The following is a 20,185-nucleotide window of genomic DNA, read 5'->3' as shown; positions in this document are numbered from 1 at the left end:
TTCATTTAATTGAAATCCTAATGTCTAAAACTTTCCAAATAATCTTTGGTGTATTTCATATAAAAATTTTCTAACATTTTGAGTGCCCACCTAAACCAATTAAAAAAGAGGTAATTAAAAAATCATGCGTAGTTTACAAAATAATTAATGTGACAAAGTTAATTTATATATTTATTTTAGATAGCAAAGCTTTTATATTGTGCTATCTGCTTTATTATATAAAATGTGCCTCAATTAGTAATTTAATTATTCTTGAGAATCACTTCATTAAAACAAGTGTAGCATTATACTCTTGAGTTGATTAATTTCGCATTGAATGAGTGTTTGAAGTAGAAAGGGTCACTAGAACAATCATCACGTGTATGATTATCTATGAGTACTAATTGCCAGTAGCCACAAATATATAATGCCAGACAGACCAGAGAGATGCATAGTCGTTTTCCAAGAACAGTTTCAAAATCATGTTTTCTCACATTGTAATATTTTCACTATCCTTGTGCCTTACACTGGCTTACAATTTGAACTCTCCTAGTGGAGCAACAACTCAAGGTAAATATTAATAAGCAAAAAGCTAAGATTTAAAATAAGTTATGTGTTTCCTTTTGAAACAGTTACTTGTGGCAATGGGCAGTCCCAAGAATATATTCGGATTGGAGAGAAATACTACTTCCTAGGTGAAACAAGTGTCAATTGGTATGAAGCAGCTCACATATGTCGACGACTTGGTGGAAATTTGGCACTTATCGAAACAGCCGAGGAATGGCAAAATATTTCGGATTACTTAACACTAAATCGTTTAAATGATTTCTTTTGGATCTCTGGTGACGATTTTGTTAATGTTTTTGATTATGTCTCATTAACAAACGGTTTGTCATTGAATTTTACTGCTTGGTCCTCTGGAGAACCAAACAGTCCTGGAATCGAGCACTGTATCCATTTGTGGAATAAAGAAGGAGGCTTTACCATGAACAACTGGGTCTGTACTAACCTGGCTCGTTACATTTGCCAGAGAGAGGATTATACTCGCTGCTGGGATGGCTGCTAACAAAATTAATAATAACATGTATAATATACATAAATTACCAAAATGTTAACACTAATAAAGAACCATTTTAAACTAGAAATAAATGTAAGTTAGATTGAACATTTGATTTATAAGTCAAATATTAAAACTAATAATTATAACTGTGGCATACAAATCGAATCATAATAGTTGAAGAGTTGCATAAAATGTTCGTAATCTATCGATTATGTTTTCAAGCATCTAACTGCTCTAATGACAAACCCAATTTGCCCACTTCGAGACAATAAATCACTGGCAAAATGACGCTGTCAAATGCAGAGTGACAGAAAGGAATAAACCAAAACAATGCCAACCAAAAAACGAAGAAACAGCCAAAATAAAACAATGACACAAAACAATTTGGCAAGAACAGCAGCAACCCCAAGCCACTGACTGACCAGCATGTCACAGCGACCACGTAATATAATCGAACCCCAAAACACCTCACATACACATTCCCAGGACGAGAAAAGAGGAGTGGGAGAAAGTGGATGAGAGACACTTCCTCCGAGCAACAACACATCGTTGACAAAGGTGTGGAAACGTGCGATTTTGTAATTGATACTAAAAAGCCCTTAATTGGCACCTTAACGCTGCTGATGCTCTGACAAATTTCCCCAAAGGACCTCAGCTGCAAAGGGAGCTGGTGACATGCGTCGTGCGTGGGCTCAACTGGCCAGAGGAGGAGCTCTGGGGTTCGTATTCGGATTCAGATTCAGATTCGGGTTTGACTTGTCCGCATGGTAATCCGATACGTTTAGGTAATAGACACGAGACCGTGGCGAAAGGAATGGCAAAATCTGTGCCATATAATGCCATAGAATCATCATTAGCATGATGTGACCATGACCATGTGATTGGGTAAGGGATTGAGAGTGGGATTGTAAGAGTGACTGTGACTGTGAATGCGAATGTGATTCTATCAAAGTCCAAAAGCAGTCACTTAGCGAACCAAAAAACAAATGGCACTAATCCATAATTGTCTGCCCAGGCGCTGCTTGGCTGTTGGTCAAGTGGGACTTGAGCCAATAAATCTCATCAAACTAATTCGATACGTGTAGGCCATGTGTGTATGAGTGTGTGTGTGTGTGTGTGTGTGTGTGTGTGTGTGTGTGTGTGGTTGACTGGACTGCAGGAGACTGCGAGTCACCCTTGCGGTTTTTGCCAATGCTTTGCTGCTGCTTGTTTGCCAGCCTGTTGTCATTTGTTAACATTTCATTACATTTATTTCACTCCTCGCTCCGACTGGACACAATTGCAAAGTGGATGAATGGATTTGCCATCGACGTTGTCGTTTGATGTTGTCTCAAGTGTGTGTGTGTGTCGATGTGTATGTGTGAATCAATCCATCCTCACCTCCCTCCCTTCCTAACTGTATCCTTGTACATATTTATTTGCGCTCAAACCAATTTGTTTTATAATTGAATTTGAAATTGAAGATGACATTCGGTTTCCGATTGTTTGGCGTGTGGTGCAATAGCCACAGGCCAATGGGCAACTGAGGCATCCACATCCAGCGCTGATCTGACCTCAGCTGTCTATGTGTTTGGCTAATGGTATGCACATATTGTCTGTCTCTTGACCATAAATTCAATTATGTATAAAATTTCACAACATTTTTGGCTCACTTTTGCCCAAAAACGCAATTTTCTATTTAATTTGCTTTCAAGTGTCAATCTGGTTGCCTGTGGCCATAAAATCCTCTGCTCGTATATCACGCACAAACACACACACACACACACACACATATGTCTATATTCTGCACTTTGACCTTTAAGGTTAGCTGGCATAGCAAATATTGTTTGGCCTAACGCTCTATAGCTTTCATTCCATTTATGCATCATTTGAGTTTAAGGTTTTTGCGATTGATTTCATTCACATTGTGCGATTGCTCGCATTTTATAGTTTCACGCAAATGCATTTAATCATTTATCGAACTAAGCGACAAAGTCAATTCATATGGAAAACTACAAATAAAAGGGGAGAGATATTATCACTAGCACATTAAAGCAAATTGAATGAGGAGAGGAAATGGAAGGAGGTGTGAGGGAGAATATCTTTATTGCAGATAACAGAATTTGCTAAGCAGATTTATAAACTCTTTCCCATAAATTGACTTTGCTTTTGATCAATTGAATTGATAAAATTATTATTTTATCTACCTACTTTATCTAGTTTATAAATATGTATATTTATTTAACTCAAAATATTCACCAATTATAAATATTAGATGAAAAATGTTACTCTTAAATTATGAATTTTATGTAATTATTATTATACATACAAAAAATATCAATATTTATTGTACTTCAAGTTTTGACTCAAAGATATTCAATATTATGCAACTAAATAATACTGAATATAATAAAAAGATGGTTTCCAAAAATATTCATTTAGTCATCAAGAAAATTGTATACACAGGACGAAAAGGATTTTATTTTATTTAGCATATTTCTAAAGAATTTAAAATGCATAATTGATATGTTGATCAACTAAAAAAAAAAATTGAAAATATGCTAGTCATAAATACTGATTTTATGTATTACATTTTTCAAATATTCAAAATATTTTCAAAAATATTAATAAAATTATAAGCTAAATGAAAATTATTATACTATAAAAAGAAATTTATGGTATTTTTTAAAAATGTAGTTCAAACATTTGTAGAAAAATGTATCCCTTTTGATAAACGTTGATAAATTATGCTATTAATGTAATATCCCTACGAGCAACTATTGCAATTTTATCGTTCATCAGGCTCAAATGTAAATTAAAAGTCAATCAGAGTAAATGTACGCAATGGCCAACGACAAACGGGGACAACGGGGGAAGAGGCTTTCACTTGATGGGCAAATGTTTAGTAGACATAAAATTAGCATACATGCCATAAAGCAAATTCGATTCCTATCAAAGAGATAGAGATGCAATCCAGTGTGCTACATAATAGAGGCACTCAGCTGTGCGTCAAGCACTTAACCCGCTTTTAGCAATAAAATTAACTTTTCTATAGACCCCGATTCAGTTTTTCGGGGCAAAATGGGGAAACCAACACGTACAAGTCGAACGTATAGGAAATTAATGGTTTAAGGCAAAAGTGTTTAACGAAAGTGGCAGGCGGGTGCCAAGGCGAGGACGATGATGAGGACAACCCAGAGGATGAGGAGGAGAGCAGAACACATAGTACAGAGGATAGATGGAAGGCAGTAAATTCTTCGACTATCTGTGTATTTCACTTTATTGGCGCATAAAAGCCAAAAAATACTGAAGGCACGACAAGCCAGTCAGCCCTGTCAACCCAAGAGCTGAGAGCTGAGCACAGAGAGAAATACTGCAAAACTGGAACTGGGAACTGTGACACTGTGCTTCGGCATTGGGTTCAATTTGAAAGAGAAGCTGTGCTTAAGAAGGCGTGTAATTGAAACATTCAAAAGACAATTTCCAAGTCTTAGCACAGACACACTTAATGGACGCAAAAGACATGGACAAAGTTAAGAAGTGAAATGCGAAAGAAAAATGGCAAAGTAAAGCAGACGACGTCGAAGGACAAGGATTGGGGGGAGGCAACTGCATTCGAGGCGGGCCAGGATGCGTGGCAATCAAGCGTGACTGGGGGTCAAATGGGTTGGCATGAAAAATCTATACTTATTTATGCCCAGTTGGTTGTTGGGTTGCTGCTGCTGGCCAAGGTAGACAATGCGGCGTGTGCGTTAATTAAACAAACATTCCAAAAAGATTGATGGCACTTTGATTGAAAAACAATTGATGCAACTGTGTGGCAACATTAGCATGATATTGGCCAACACACAACACACAACAAAAAGAAAGAAATCAAGGAGACACAACAGTTGTGGGCTGTTATCAGCTGGCGGACGAAAAGTTCAATATGGGTTCGCTTCGTTATCGCTGGTCTTCGCAATGCCCGGGCCAAAGTTCGCATAAATAAAACTCCAATATCAATACAGACAGAGAGACAGAGTCAAGCAGCAGCAGTGGCACACACTTATGTACACATACATAAGCTGATGATTGGCAGCGTTATTTCGTCCGGTCCGGATTCGTGGTGTTTTAATGGATTTTTGATTTGCTGGCCAACTTTGAGGGTGACTTTCTCCCGGTTCGCTGCAATTCCTATTTTTTTTTTTGTTTCTTCTTTTATCACTTATGTAAACAAGGGCCATCAAGCAGCGGGACAATACTTGCGACTGACACGTTTCGCAACGGAAGTCAAAAAGAACTCATAAAGTAAGAAAAACTCTATTGCATATTTTAAGCTGTTTAACACATACATGAGTATATTTCTAAGTAATCGGTGGCACATATATGTACATATAGTATTACTACATCATATTACATCTACAGAAAACATGACTACGGTTAGTAAAATACTTCTTTGCATAAGGATTACTAATCAATTGCTCATCTACTACTCATCATCACATCGCGCTACAATAAAGTGTGTGTGTATAACGTTATGTCTTTTCACAAATATTATTGTTTGGTGTTCTCCTTAATCTAAGACTGGGAACTCGGCTCTAAATCGAATTCGTTTCTCTGTCCGCAGTGTGTGTATATAGCTAGCCAAAAAATTGTGTTTCGTGTAGAAAAAATGTAGCTAAGGCCAAGTCTTTTGTTTGTTTTGCTTGTCTTTTGGTTTGTTCAGTGTTATAATGTTACAAATCCGATGTACGTATGATTTTTTTTTGTATATATAATAATATAACTTCATAAGCATTGTATTAATTTCGCTTTAATTGAATAATAATTAATATTCGTTGAATCTACATAATTTAAGCAATTGCTCTTTGGTGATTAATTGTTTAAAGCATTTCAACTTGCCGGAAGTATAGCGTATATTCTCTTCACGCACAAATCAATCTCTCAACGGACTACAGTAAAATCCTAGTAACAATCACAAACATTGCAAAATATCGCGTGCATGTACGTTCGAGTATCATAAATATAATAAATATATAAGTTTCCCTAAAGATGGAAGTGCTACGTAAAACACCTAGAATTAACTTTGCTGCGCTTAAGCTTGTATAATAAATAAAGAATAAATATGTTTATCACTGTATTAGAGCGCAATCAGCTTGGACTTGCACTGCTCCGCTGTCCACATCTCTTGCAGAAGATCACGATTGCCGGGACTACGTTCTGGAGGAGAATTATCCGCCGAAGTATTTGTGGGTGAAAGCACACCAGTCTGCAAACAAAAAAAAGGAATTAATATTACAATAATTGAATATAGAACAGTTTAGCTTACTCACCTTGGTGACAATTTTGCGTGGATCCAGATTAAGGCCTATATTTTGCATGCCTTTGGCCAGCTTGGAGAGCGGACTGGTCAGATGCTTCAGCTTGTTGGCCTCAAAGTTGGCCGGCTGACCCAATGGCAAACTCAATTCCTTGGCAGCACCGCTAAAATATGCAAAATACAAAATCATAGGAAGAAAAACGCGATATAGCTTTTCGTTTATTGGTTTATTCTTTGAGCATTTGGTATATAATAAAAGCACTTTGATTGTTTGTGGGGAACAGGCACAAGGATTTAAATTTCACTAGTATTCTGTACAATTATAACACATGCTTTAAAATAATACACATAATTCTTAAATACTAGAAAAGTACACATAATACTTTTAAGAACACATAATAATTCAAATACACAAATAATTGGTAAGCATTAGCATAAATACTCTCGACTAATACCGAACTTAAAACCACAACAAAGGGGTACAGAAAAAAAAACAAACTACAACTTAATATTTACATTTAAGAGTAGAATACAGACCTTGACAGTGGCTTCACTAACTCTTCATCCACATCCACCTCTCTTGCCTCCTGCGCTTCAATACAAATTTGCGGATTTGGCGTAATTGGACGCACCGGCGGAGCGTTCTCCAGCAGACCATTGGGCAATCCAACGTTATCTGTCACAGTTGTGATGGATATGGTGAGCACATCCTCAGATGTTTTTCCCATGCTATCCTTTTGCTCCAATTGCTGCATGCTATTCGATGATTTCGGCTCCTTTTGGCTGCCCATTACGATGCCCACCGAGGGCAGAAAGGCATTCTCATTGTAGGTCGGCTTATCCATGGCAATCTCAACATCCGAGTCGACATCGGGTTCGTACAAACTATTGTCATGTTCTTCGGTATCGGTGCTGCTGGTGCTATTCGAGGAGCGTTTCTTGACGCCTACAGTGAAGACAGCCTTCTCGGCCTCCTGGCCCACATCTACAGCAGTTCCTTCGCCGTGGCGCATTACTTGAGGATTAATTGTGGCGGCAAGATTGCTAGGCTGGGCAGCACTTTGCGGTTTCTTAAAGGTATTTCCTAGTTTCGAGAATTGACCGGCAACATTTGATAGCGCCTTGGAACTAAATTGCACCAGCTGAGATTCGGAGTGATTCCGTGGCATTCCCTTGGGCACTTCCAGAAGCGGTAGCTTGCTCTTGCGTCTCTGCAAGACGCCGCCAGTTACAAATTGCACGTTTTTATTGCCTGCATTTTCGAGGGCAATTCGAAACATTTCAACAATGGCTGTCAGAGATTCGGCAAGTTCCTCCTGAGTTTTTATAACATAAGCAGCGTTGTTGAAGAAGCGCAAATTGGCCGAGCGAAACATGTGGAAGTATCCATCTTGATCATCGATGCTGTAATTCAAGCGCAAACATAGATGAGCTGGTGCTGATCCTTGAAAGATTTTCGTTTCTTGATGCATGCCAAGCTCAATGAGACGCATCTGCCATAGGTAAACCTTATTAAAGCGCGCAATCTTATCGAGATGCGAATCGTATTCGCCCACAATATAGCAATCATCTGTTAGCAACAACACAGAGTCCACTTCGGTTTCATTGGCATCACCAGAGCTAAGGGCGAAATAGTTAGTATGAGGAAATCAAAGGATCGTTTTGTATATTTACCTAGGATCCGCATCGATAAGGCCCCAAGCGCCCACGGGATATTGTTCGGAGCTTAACAACAACCGGCGACAATCCTCGACCAACATCTTGGCCTGCTCAGCGTTTTCGCCATCATTTTCATCAGGCACCGCTTGGCCACCCAAGGCACTGAGCGACTCTGAGGACACTTGATTACCCAGCATTAGATCGATGGTGGCCTGTCGATATGAATCCTTGAATCGGGCCAGGTAGTAGCTGTAACAAAAGCAATTCATAACAACACATGCTTTAATTGAGGTTTCAAAATTAAATTTAATTCAAAAACAAGCAAGTGCCCATGAAGTACAATACTCTATGATACAATAGATATTAAATGGAAGGATACGAATAATATACAATTTACAAATCAAAATTCAAATAAATCGTAAGAATCGGAGCAACTAATAAAGTCAAGATATCGAATATATTATGATGGTCATCAATCTGATCTTCTGGAAGGTTGTCACTCCTAATTGCGCACCTGTTCGATACAAGCGATTCGATCAACTTGAGCTCAGGTCCCAGGACGCCTGCGCTGTAATAGCCTCGCAAGGGTGCACGGGATTCGGGTAAAAGTATGTGCACAATGGTCTCTAGGATTGGATCGTCTTGCAGCTCAGACGCCTGCCTCAGTTCGCCTTGCATCAGATCGATAATACACTGACGGTATGTATCGGCAAACTTTTGTATGAAATAGCTATGAAGAAGTGGGCAAGGCATTAGCTTATATTCAGACAGCGAGATAGAGAGAGAGCAAAGAAAGCGTTGGGGTTGAAGGTGGGTGGTCTGGCATACCCTTCACCCAAGTGCAGAGCATGTCGTATAAAGTTTAATCTCTATGATCGTTGGGTGAAGCGTACAACTGAACAGATATATCAAGTTAGAAAACTGGAACAAGCATGCAGTGTTAGTAAAGTGTGTAAACAACGCTCAAATGTTCTTCACCAAATTTGATAGTTAACAAAACGGAAAACAACTTGAAAGTTGATTGATTACGGTGCGATAGGCTGACGATGACCAACCTCAACTACTGTATTTAGCATGTGGAACCCAAGGAATATTTCAGTCGTTAATCAATAGCAAATGAGGGTAATTAGATAACGAAATAGGTGTAAGCAAATAAATAAGTAATTCATTCATTTGTACTACAATATATAAGGAAATACCAACCGATTTGCCGAGTTCATGCCGTCTTTCATCATTCCACTAATCTTACGCTCGCCCGTTCGTGTGTAATCACCCTGAAAATAATCAAATACATCACTGTCATGCAGTTACTCGCATATTTACTCATATACTCACCTTTAGTGCATTGGTACCCGCATACTGTCTACTGATAATGTCTCCATTGTTTGCCCACAGCGCCATAAATGGTGATTTCAGTTGTTCTGGTATTGGCGAGTAAGGTGGCGATAGTCCCAACTTAACCAGCTGTGACTCCAGCACAGCTTTTCCCAAAGCCGTTTGCACTACATTGGTGCGATCCAGGCAATCCATGCAGTTGACACGAAATACTGATATCTGATTGCAGATCATGCCGCGCTGATCTCGCCAATGAAAGCCCATGGCGCCTGCCTCTGGTGCAACTGCATCAATCAAGGCCGAGACGTTCTCAAATCGCATGCCGCGGCTATGAACAAAATAAACTTTAGTATAGATAGTTGCAGATTGAAAATGTAGTGCTCACCAATAGTCGTGGAAATCAAATGTGACATAGATTAAGAGTTCGTTGTCGTATTTTATCACATGCTTTGCGTAGGCGTCTCCAATCAGCTTCTCTTTGCCACTCTGCTCTACAAGATTAACGATGCACACGCGCTTATAGATGGACAGCTCTTTGGTGAAGTGTAGATCAAAAGCATGCTGTGTTTCAGCTACATCGCGATCAAGACGCGGCGGTGGACGATACTTGTAACCGGGTTGACTCCAATAAATGGGCACCGAGCCACGCACCTGCGTAAATGACAGTTGATGATGGCGAAAGGAGAGTATCTGCTCCGTTTCCACATAGTTGGCACAATTGCCTTTATCATCCACGCCACGCCGCTTATAGCTGCAATTTAAAAACTTTATTGAATAGGTCCTTACATGAATTGATAAGAGAACTTACCGTGTTCCCGCACGATGACGCGAACGCCGCGAGACCAAAGCCAAAGTTAAGCAATCATTGCCGATAACACACGCCTCGACCTGCACAAAGCCTTGAATAATGGGTAGTATCCATGTTTTATCCTGCAAGACATTTCATTAATAAGATTATCCATATTCTCTAAGAGTCGAGGACACTGCTTACATTCATCTTTAGTATGTCGCTGATCATGTGCATGTTCCAGAAGAATCTCTCATCAGGCTGTGGCTGCGTATCGTCTGCGTTCACTTCATGACGCTGCAGATTGTTTGTAATATCGCAATCTAAGCTGAAGTAAAAGCTATCCGTATCATCGAATATCTTGTGCAACTCCTCGGTTATGCGTCGTTCAATGTGCTTTGGCTCTTTTTATGCCCACCGAACTCTTCACTTGCTTGGTGGCCAAATTGGCCGCCTGCTGTGTGGTGTTCTTGATCGTATTGCCAGCACTCTTGACAGCTCCCCCAAGTTTTGTTCATGCCCTCAAAGAGTTTCGTGCTCTTTGAGCCGGGTGCAGCAGTTGCTGTTCTGCCATTATTGTTGTTGGATGAGGCGCTGTGCGTCGGCGTGCTGCTATTGCTTCTGCAAAAGTTTAAGGATATTAATAGAAGAACTTTGGTTACCAAACGAGCCGCTCAAACTCACTTGGTATGCTTGGTGCAGTTGGGCAACTCAGTGTCCGGCTCATCAGCACTGAGCACGCAAATGGATTTGATTTTATACACCAAGTGCGGCGGATAAAGCACGCCCACAGCTGTTGCCTCCTTAATGACCACCAAATGTGGCTCATAAACGTTGGGCAGCGAGATGACACCCACAATGCCATGCGTGACACCAATACATTCAATGTCTTCCACCGAGCTGAGATCCCATCCTGCAAAGAAAGTGATTGGAAAGAGAATAAGTATAATATGCATGCAGAGCAATCAAGTAGCGTGTCCTTGAGGGTCATTAAAGGAGGCAATTGCCATCAAGAGTAGCAATTGTTGATTATTGCTTTTGCTTTTATTACCGCCTAATGATAAAATGTGGCGTCTAATGGCAGCTGGTCATTATATTGACATTTGATTAACTATGCAACGTTGCCGCCACGCTCATATTGCGCATACGCCCCCCTGAACAATCAGCGGTACTAACTAGACAACAATTACAATAAAAGCACGCAACGCTCAAGTGTAAATAAGAGTTATTGCTTAGGCAAATGGGTAGTGATTGAAAATTTCCATATATGCCAAGTAAAGTAAGAGTAAAACATAAAGGTTTTAATGTAGAGCAACCTGACTAACAAAAGTATGATGATGATGATTACGATGAACAATCAACTGGGAATAAGAGCAATGAGTGTCTCATTTAGCGGATTATATTGTATTTATAAACTGGCGATGAACTCACGTATAAATAATCTGTAACCCCGCATATTCAATTTCAATCTCCCTCTTAACGTGAGCTAAAAAAACAAAAGTGTGACGAATGTGTGGCAAATTGCACTTTACATTCCTTACATCCTTGCGGTGGGGGACACTCATTGAGACGCTGTGACCTCAAGGCGACTAAATTTAGCGTAGTATACATATTTAGCAAGATTGTAGTTCTACAGTAGTCAGAGCAATTTCCTGCTAATCTTATCAACTGAAATGAATTTATCTGGTTTATACTGACTCAATTTGCAAACTAAACAGCGAAAGCAAACGAAATACAAATAGAGATATTTTTTATCGCTATAAATTTAATGAACAATTTCTGCTTGGATGACAAAGGCGAAAAAACAAAGTTGATAATCAAAAGTTTAGATGACCTTCAACGAGATTTATGATTGAGAAAAGCACTTAACAAGAGCAGGTCCTTTGTTTGCATGACTCATACGTAAAGTGGACTTTAGCCAAGGATATGTGAAAGCTAAAATGATTGGACACTTGCGTGCCAATGAAATGACTGCCACTGTAATAATGACTGCACAATTAACAAGCAATTACTTCCAGTTGGGAGCAAAATTCAGTCAGTAGTGAGAGAAGCGCTTGTTAACTTAAAAGGACATGCTTCCTAATTGATGGCCAGGCTATTTTTATGGGGACTATAAATAATAATGTCGTTAAACACGCGTCAAGGGAATGCTGACAGAAGCTGATAGCTACAACAACAATAGACGGCAAACTGCGTCAATGCGATAATAAACGCGCAAAAAGCGAGACAGAGACGCCCACAACGAAGACGAGCTCACAGTAGAATGGGAAAAGAGCAAACTCATGTTTAAAATTGAAGAACAGACATACAGAAGCTGGACCGCACAACACAGCCTTGACATTCAAGCAATAACTAGCACACAAATACACACAAGCAACTCTCACACCTATTTACAAGTGTTTAAGTGTAGCTCAACAGACCGCTGGGCGTCTATTCGCCTCGTTTTCAAGAGCAGAAACGTGAGCGAACTGCTGATAAGGCTAAATGAGACTCGGCAACAACAACAGCAATCACGTGCAAAACAGACGACAATAACAAAGCAGGCAGCAGCAGCTGCATTCATTAAATAAACACACATACACGCACACAAATGATTCATCTTCGTTTCATTGTTTTTTTTTACCTGGCTTTATTGTGAATTCCGATGTTTTGCGATTCCACCAGAGACTCTTATCGCGTTTCACAAAAATGTAATGTGTATCCGTTTGGAAAACCTCCATAGTGCTTTCGTTTTCCTTTACTATATTATTTGCGACATTTCACAACTACTCTTTTATTATGTTGAGTAATTTTAACAACCAATTAATTCATGGTTATTTCCACACGCACTCTTCAACTATTTTTACCAAATAAATCGATGCATCGATGTTTTAAATTGAATTAAGACATCGATTTATTGTTATATTAAATATCGATTTTTGGCTGGCAATTAACAATATAAATTATTCATTTATAATTGAATGAACAGCTCTTTTAGATAAATTCAGACTTTTGTTTGTTACAAACAGAGCTTTCTTAAAGCTGTTTCATTTGACGGTATGTGACCACAAGCAACATTTCTTAAACAAACTTATTATCGCTGATAGAAAATACCAGATTTCCTAAACGTCGATAACGGGTTCAATGCTGTGATGTTGCACAAACGATGCACGTACTGAAACATTGCATTTATTTTATCAAGCGACGACGTATTTTTGCAGAATAGTCATATAAATTTATTTTTATAAATTATTGATAATTAATTAAAGTGTAATAAGGAGAATTAAAAAAAATCAAAATAAAACCAGCACTGCATACCAAAATATACTGCTGAACGCCAATCTGCTATCGATAAATGACAATTCTGAGATATTATATCAAACAGCCTGCTACATGTATCAGTCAGCTGTGCTTAAAAATGACAGCAAGCTGAGCACAAATTGAATAACAATAACAACAATATTTCCACACAGTTATCACACAAATTAATGGCGTTGCGCAGCATTAACAAGTTGGAGTTGTTTTTAAAGCGTTGCAGTGTCCCCACGTTGTACCATTGCACTTGCCGCACTGTTCATAGCCTAAACAATAGTACAAACAACGATGACAACAACCACAACAAAAACGGCAACAACAACAACAATGGATTTAGTGGCAACTTCAGTTGGCGCGGCGCTTTTCGATTCTTTGTGCCTTTCTCGCTTGGAGCGCTGGCCAGCACCATAGTGACAAATCGCGAGGAGCTAACACCAACAATCTCGGCACGCTCCTTAAGCGGACGCCGGCGTGAGTTCAATTTCATTGCGGACGTTGTTGCCGGCTGCGCCGACTCTGTCGTCTACATTGAGATTAAGGATACCCGGCATTTTGATTATTTTAGCGGCCAGCCTATCACTGCCTCCAATGGCTCTGGGTTTGTAATTGAACAAAACGGTCTCATACTGACCAATGCCCATGTGGTCATCAACAAACCCAACACTATGGTTCAGGTGCGTCTCTCCGATGGTCGGACCTTCCCCGCCACCATTGAGGATGTGGATCAGACCTCCGATCTGGCAACATTGCGTATTCAAGTCACCAATCTGCCGGTTATGAAGCTGGGCAAGAGCAGCACCTTACGCTCCGGAGAGTGGGTCGTTGCCCTGGGCAGCCCCTTGGCGTTGAGCAACACAGTCACAGCTGGCGTAATCAGTTCCACGCAACGTGCCTCGCAGGAGCTGGGACTGCGCAATCGCGACATCAATTACCTGCAAACGGATGCGGCCATCACGTTTGGCAACTCTGGTGGGCCGTTGGTGAATCTGGATGGCGAGGCGATCGGAGTCAACTCGATGAAGGTCACCGCTGGCATTAGCTTCGCCATACCCATTGACTATGTAAAGGTGTTCCTCGAACGGGCAGCGGAACGTCGCAAGAAGGGATCGGCCTACAAGACGGGGTATCCGGTAAAGCGTTACATGGGCATAACGATGCTCACACTGACGCCCGATATACTTTTTGAGCTGAAGTCGCGCAGTCAGAATATGCCCAACAATCTGACGCATGGCGTGCTGGTTTGGAAGGTTATTGTGGGCTCCCCAGCACATAGGTAACATGGAGCATCTCGTCTAGTAATGCATACTTTAATAATCCTCTTTCTTTTCCAGTGGTGGACTGCAGCCGGGTGACATTGTAACCCACATCAACAGCAAGGAGATCAAGAATTCCTCGGATGTTTACGATGCTTTGGCGGATGCCAAGAAGGAACTGGATATGGTCATACTGCGAGGTGTGAAGCAGTTGAAGGTTACCATCACACCGGAGGATCCTTGATTTCTTGTAACGCTCTCATTGTTGGTTAAATGCTCTTTTTTGCACAATCTGTATAATGTGTTATGATTTGCAATATAAAATGGGAATTGCCACCAAAGACAATGCTGCCGCTAATTTGCTCGTTGACACGTAGCTGTCAGCATTTGTCAGCCAAACTGCGCGCCAGCTTGGCTAATATTTTAAATTTCGAAAACAAAATTAGCAGTCTCAGAAATCTCTTGACAATGATTAAAATATTTGCACAATTCCATTTAAGCATGAAAATATCAATTAATTCCAGACACTTAGTATTAATGTTGTTAAAACAAAGTTTGTAGTATAAAACAATTACATATTTTTTTCTATGGAATTTGCGTAGATTTTTTGTAGTTAAGCAGACTGAGTGACATCTCTTTTGCATCATTTACAGTGTTGTGTGTTCGATTTCTCTTTCGTGCTTGGAGATTCCACACAAGCTGTCTGGCTGTTTGTCCAATCGAACAACGACAAAAATGTATTTACGCTAATTGAAATATCTTGCGTTTCGATCAATCGATGCCATATTTTTTTTTTTTTGTAGGCCAAAACCTCGAGCCGATCAACAACAACAAGAGGAGCAACAAAGTAAAGCGTCAGCGTCGAAAACCGAAATGCAAATTTCAATAAATTTATGCAACTGCGTTCGCTTTTTGTGGGTGACATGGAAGACGACGACGACAACAACGACGATGATGATGATGATGTTGTTGTTGTTGCTGTTTTCTGTCGTTGCGTGAAAAGTGAAATTCTTGTGATTATTAATTTTATTTTCGCTTTTGGCCAATAAGTGCCTGACTGCTTTGCCTGCTACGCTTTTTCAGCCTTTGCACATAAATTCACATATTGAATTCACTTTTAGCTCTTGCTCCAGCAGCAGTTGTTGTTGCTGTTGTTGTTTATGTGGCAGCGGCCTTTATGACACTGTTGGCACTAAGTTACCTTTATTGCATATAAGCCGCACGCATAAATGCGGCTTTATGTTCATAAATTTGCCAATACTCGACGGGGTTAAGCAAACAGACCTTTTTATTTTTTGTTGTTGCTGCCTTTGCCTGGCGCTTGGACTTCCTTCCATGAAGCATTACCTTATTTTCTTCTCCTCCCCTTAGTCGACAAGAAGTACTGAAACTAATTGAAATATTTAAATGCACCACAAAACTATCGCATTCAAACGTTTGCAATTAACTTGTGGTCCCAAGTTTGTTGTTATTGCTCCGTTTCAATTTCAAAACTGTGAGAAAGCTCAGCTCATTGTCCATGGCCTATGAAATGCTGCTTGTGGGTTACAGACTTTATTTTTGCAAAGAAAATAATCAGAAATTATTATTATTATTGTTATTAGAGTGTTTATTGTTTATTGTGAAGCTGACAAATTATAATTCGTTGAATTTTAAATCTTCCAGAAATTTGTGTTTAAGGAATTGTAGTAAATCTTTAGGTTGTGGTCTTTCTAATTGAGAAAATATATTAGTGACAAATATGGCACTTGATTTTACAGTTTTCTTTCCTTATTTTGTTGGAATCTATTTATTTTTTTATTTTATAATAAAGCTTATTCTTAAAATAAAATGATATGGCCTGAACAACTTACATTTTATAATTGTTGATATTTAAATTGCTTCTCAATTTAAATTTTGTAGAAATTCTATTACTTTAATAACATAGTAGACAATTTACTTAGGTAATTTATTATTTTATTATTTACTTATAATTTTTTTTCTTTAAAATCAAAAATTTATAATTGTTTTAGGTTTTACAAAATTTTAATTTGTGGCTTAAAATTTTTTAACAATATTGTATTCAGCAAAATAATATTTAAAACGAATAACACTTAAAAACTTTGTCTTGGTTTCTTCAATGTAATGATTGAAAACCGTAATAAAACTTAAGAGCATTTATGCTTCGTCGAGGCAATTAAACTGTAATTCGTTGAATTATTTGTGTTGTGCTCACAATTAAGCTCATATTGATGCCGATTTTGCGGTTCGATTGCGCCTTTTGTCTAGTTTTGTTTTGTTTTATTTTTGTGGCTGATCAAGTTCACACGCTTCGTCTATGGCTTACAACAATTATTACGACTATATAGAGATGTTTTGGCGAGTCGTACATATATAATGTATTTAATACGCGCTCATAAATGGCAATAATTATAAATTGTGAACTGGCGTTCGCACAGCTTCCAAATCATTATTATAATCTGATGAGGGTCAGTTGAGTGTGTCTGGTGAATCTTTTTGATTGAGTTATTAAACGTACTGTTAATTGCACAAAAAGTGATCAACAACAAAAAAAAACCAAACTTAGCTGACAAGTCAAGTGGAAACCGTGATGGTTTGTCGCGTTAACCCAAAAATGTCAGACATGAAGATTTTGCACGTGTAATTATGTGTTGCCATTTGACGCTTGTGCTGTTGCTCGATGAGGTTGATGTTGATGTTGTTGCTTGACGCGACCTCAGCACGTCGGCGAGCTTTGGCACCTAGAGATGCCACAACAAGACTAACAATAACAACGACTTTCTCGAGACGCTGTTGTTCCCATGAACTGCTCACATTTAAAGGTATCGACGGGCGCAATGAAAACTTCATAAACAGCAAACAGCTAACAGCAAGCAAACGCCAAACAGCAATTGCAATTGCTTGCAATGCTTAACATTAAAGTTCATGACACACAACTGTAAAACATTTCAGAGCTGGCAAAACTTTTACCGCCAGATAACAAATGGCTGCGACTTAGCGCCCCCAAAAGTTCATGTCCCGCATATGAAAAGTTCTCCGAAGTCGCAGTCGCTGTCGAAGTCGCAGTCGAAAGCAAACGATCCATGGACAGGAAGTCATCGACGGCCGAATGCCGAACGCCGACACACAAAATTGAAGCCAAGAGCATGCCAAGACCTGGTCTGGACGGATGGCCAATGGCCAATGGCGAATGGCCAATGCCGTGGGCCATAAATCATTTAAATATGCCAAAATGAAACTTACATAATAATTCTGGCCAAAGCGATCAAAAAGCGCGAGAGACTCAAGTTGATGATAATTGACAAACAGACAGACACGAAAGTGGCAAGGGGAAGAGTCAAAGCTTCGACATGCAGATGGAGGCACAATAGACATATGTGTGTGTGTGAGAGTGTGTGGAAGTGTATGAGTGTGTGTGTTGGCATCTATCTCGTCATTGGCCGGCATTAATCAAGAAATTGAGGAAAACTTTTGCTTTGGCCACAACTGAAACGAGTTGGTTAATGAAGTCATCGTCATCATCAGCAAACTGTCCAAATTGAAATGTATTTTAATGTGCCCATTTTTGAATGCAGCGTGCCAAATTGTATGTACGAACACTTTGTAATGGATACGAAGTGCACTTCATGCCAAAAATTATGATGATTACGCGGAAATGTGTGGCAACTGTATTTCTTTTCTTTTTTCTTATTTCTTTTTTCCTTGCCACTGGGCTGGGCCATAAGTAATACGAAAAACTTGCAGCGAATTTATGAAATTGCACAAGGCTGCAATTTTTTTTGTTTGATATTTGCAAAATTATTGCCAACATTAACCAAGGTGTCTGCTCTGCTCTCTGTTCGGGTCGCCTGCAGGGCGCTTTATGCGCTTTTCATTCGCATTGCGGAAAATGCCCAACACAGAGTGCAAGGCAGTAACAACAACAACAGCAGCTACAGTTTCAGCGCCAACGGGCCACGTTTAGTGGGTCAGTTTGCACATCTGGCTCTGTAATGGGGTCTGAGGTCTGTGGCAGTTTCTTCTTCTTCTGCTGTTTTTCGTCTAGTGTTGGTCAAATATTTGCGACGCCGCCGCCGCCGCCGTCGCGTAAAAAAGTCATCATCATTAATAATGATGGAAATTTCACCTGCTTGGAAAAGCGTTTGACTTGCTCAAGGCTTCAAAACTGTTTTGCTTCTTTCATCAATTATACTCAAGTGCGCGAGGCCTCAAGTTCGTTGCCTAAGTCTTTCGTTTTGGAACAATATTACAACTGCTTAGATTGATGCCATGCTTCTAAGCTCGACTTAAATCGATTGTAAATCTGCTTGTATTATCTGTCAAATGTCAAACAATCCCCCCCTCAGCCCCGCCCCCGCTCGCTTTACAATCAATTGATTGATTTGTTAACGTTTCGTTTGTGACGAGACAAAAAATAAGATAGAGACAAGCATCTAACGATTTATGTTTGATTTCAATGGATAAATGCCTTTTGACCAATTTTAGACAAATTATGCAAAAAGCAGCACAGGTTTTTTTTTTTTAGTCAAGTTGTCATTTGAATTCGATTGACTCTCCAAAATGATGTCATCCCCAATGCTTAATGTCGCAGCAAAATGTGACCCAATGCTGCCATACGTTGTGTTTGCTGTTGGAGTTGCATAGAAATCGGGCCACCTAAATCACTTAATTGTTGCGATTTTTCACAAAATTGAAACATCTTCCGGCATTGTGGCGTGGCGCAAGACAGAGCCGGGCCCAAACTTGGAGTCGAAGTCGGAGTCAGAGTCAGAGTCGTGGCCATCGAGAGCAAGACATACGATGTGTGCGCCGAAATTAGTTTTTCGCATGTTGCCTGGCCCGAGGCGTGAAAAGATTTTCGCATGCAAGGTGCGGCAAAAACAGCAACGGCAACATCAGCAGCAACCACAGCAGCAACAACAGCGACAACGACAACGGCAGCCGCCAGCAGCGCAGCAAGTGTTGCTCTAATTTATAAAATACTTTCTGCTACCAACTTGGCAAAAAAGAAAAAAACAAGAAGTGTGGAAGACAAAAAGCACTAAGAGTGCCATTAGATGCCCATGTCTGATGAACTAATTGATACTCTGCACGAGCAATAGCTGCCAGCACAATAGAAACCACAACTATTTCAATAATTATTATTCTTGTATCAGGTCTCGGTTCGCTGCTTTGATTGCTGGCGGCAAATCTTTGTTGTGTGCCTTTTAATTAAATATATAATTTATTAATAAGCCAAGAATATCAATTTTAATTTCAATTATAGTGGGAGTTGTTATTATTGAATTGTGCGAATTTAACACAAGTGTTCTTCATTAAAACTTTTCGTGTCGTAAATTATGGGATATCAAGATGACAGTTATTTATTCTTAATTTTGCAAATTAAACTATTTGCTGTCAGTATATTTTTTTTGTATATTTAAGCGTTCTTTATTATAGTATTCCGTGCCTTTAAGTATGGGAATTAACTAACAACAATTTTTGAATTTTATTTCTCAAATTTAGGTATCGCCTCTATAATTTCATTTCAATTACGTTAA

General features: G+C 39.4%; 3 protein-coding genes across 3 annotated transcripts; 2 read left to right on the top strand and 1 right to left on the bottom strand.

The window, feature by feature from the left end:
• Nucleotides 1-423: 423 nt before the first annotated feature.
• Nucleotides 424-1,119, top strand: LOC133839006 (C-type lectin 37Db-like). The gene is made up of 2 exons (XM_062270296.1): nucleotides 424-549; nucleotides 612-1,119. The coding sequence occupies exons 1-2, from the start codon at nucleotides 462-464 to the stop codon at nucleotides 1,043-1,045; spliced, it is 522 nt and encodes a 173-aa protein (XP_062126280.1). The 5' UTR covers nucleotides 424-461; the 3' UTR covers nucleotides 1,046-1,119.
• A 4,658-nt stretch (nucleotides 1,120-5,777) lies between these two features.
• On the bottom strand, nucleotides 5,778-13,141 carry LOC133836002 (phosphatidylinositide phosphatase SAC2). The gene is given in 14 exon segments (XM_062266242.1): nucleotides 5,778-6,266; nucleotides 6,331-6,481; nucleotides 6,855-7,937; nucleotides 7,992-8,225; nucleotides 8,491-8,706; nucleotides 9,180-9,250; nucleotides 9,312-9,639; nucleotides 9,697-10,062; nucleotides 10,120-10,241; nucleotides 10,303-10,506; nucleotides 10,508-10,600; nucleotides 10,602-10,719; nucleotides 10,783-11,011; nucleotides 12,722-13,141. Coding segments are annotated over 14 exon segments (3,441 nt in total). The 5' UTR covers nucleotides 12,819-13,141; the 3' UTR covers nucleotides 5,778-6,137.
• Nucleotides 13,142-13,488: 347 nt separating this feature from the next.
• Nucleotides 13,489-15,238, top strand: LOC133836004 (serine protease HTRA2, mitochondrial). The gene is made up of 2 exons (XM_062266243.1): nucleotides 13,489-14,665; nucleotides 14,724-15,238. The coding sequence occupies exons 1-2, from the start codon at nucleotides 13,566-13,568 to the stop codon at nucleotides 14,887-14,889; spliced, it is 1,266 nt and encodes a 421-aa protein (XP_062122227.1). The 5' UTR covers nucleotides 13,489-13,565; the 3' UTR covers nucleotides 14,890-15,238.
• Nucleotides 15,239-20,185: the final 4,947 nt, after the last annotated feature.

The sequence above is a fragment of the Drosophila sulfurigaster genome, chromosome 2R (assembly GCF_023558435.1).
Source record: "Drosophila sulfurigaster albostrigata strain 15112-1811.04 chromosome 2R, ASM2355843v2, whole genome shotgun sequence".
NCBI classification, from domain to species: domain Eukaryota; kingdom Metazoa; phylum Arthropoda; class Insecta; order Diptera; family Drosophilidae; genus Drosophila; species Drosophila sulfurigaster.
Note: the sequence above shows the minus strand (reverse complement) of the source record. Positions and strands in the feature narration are given on the sequence as shown.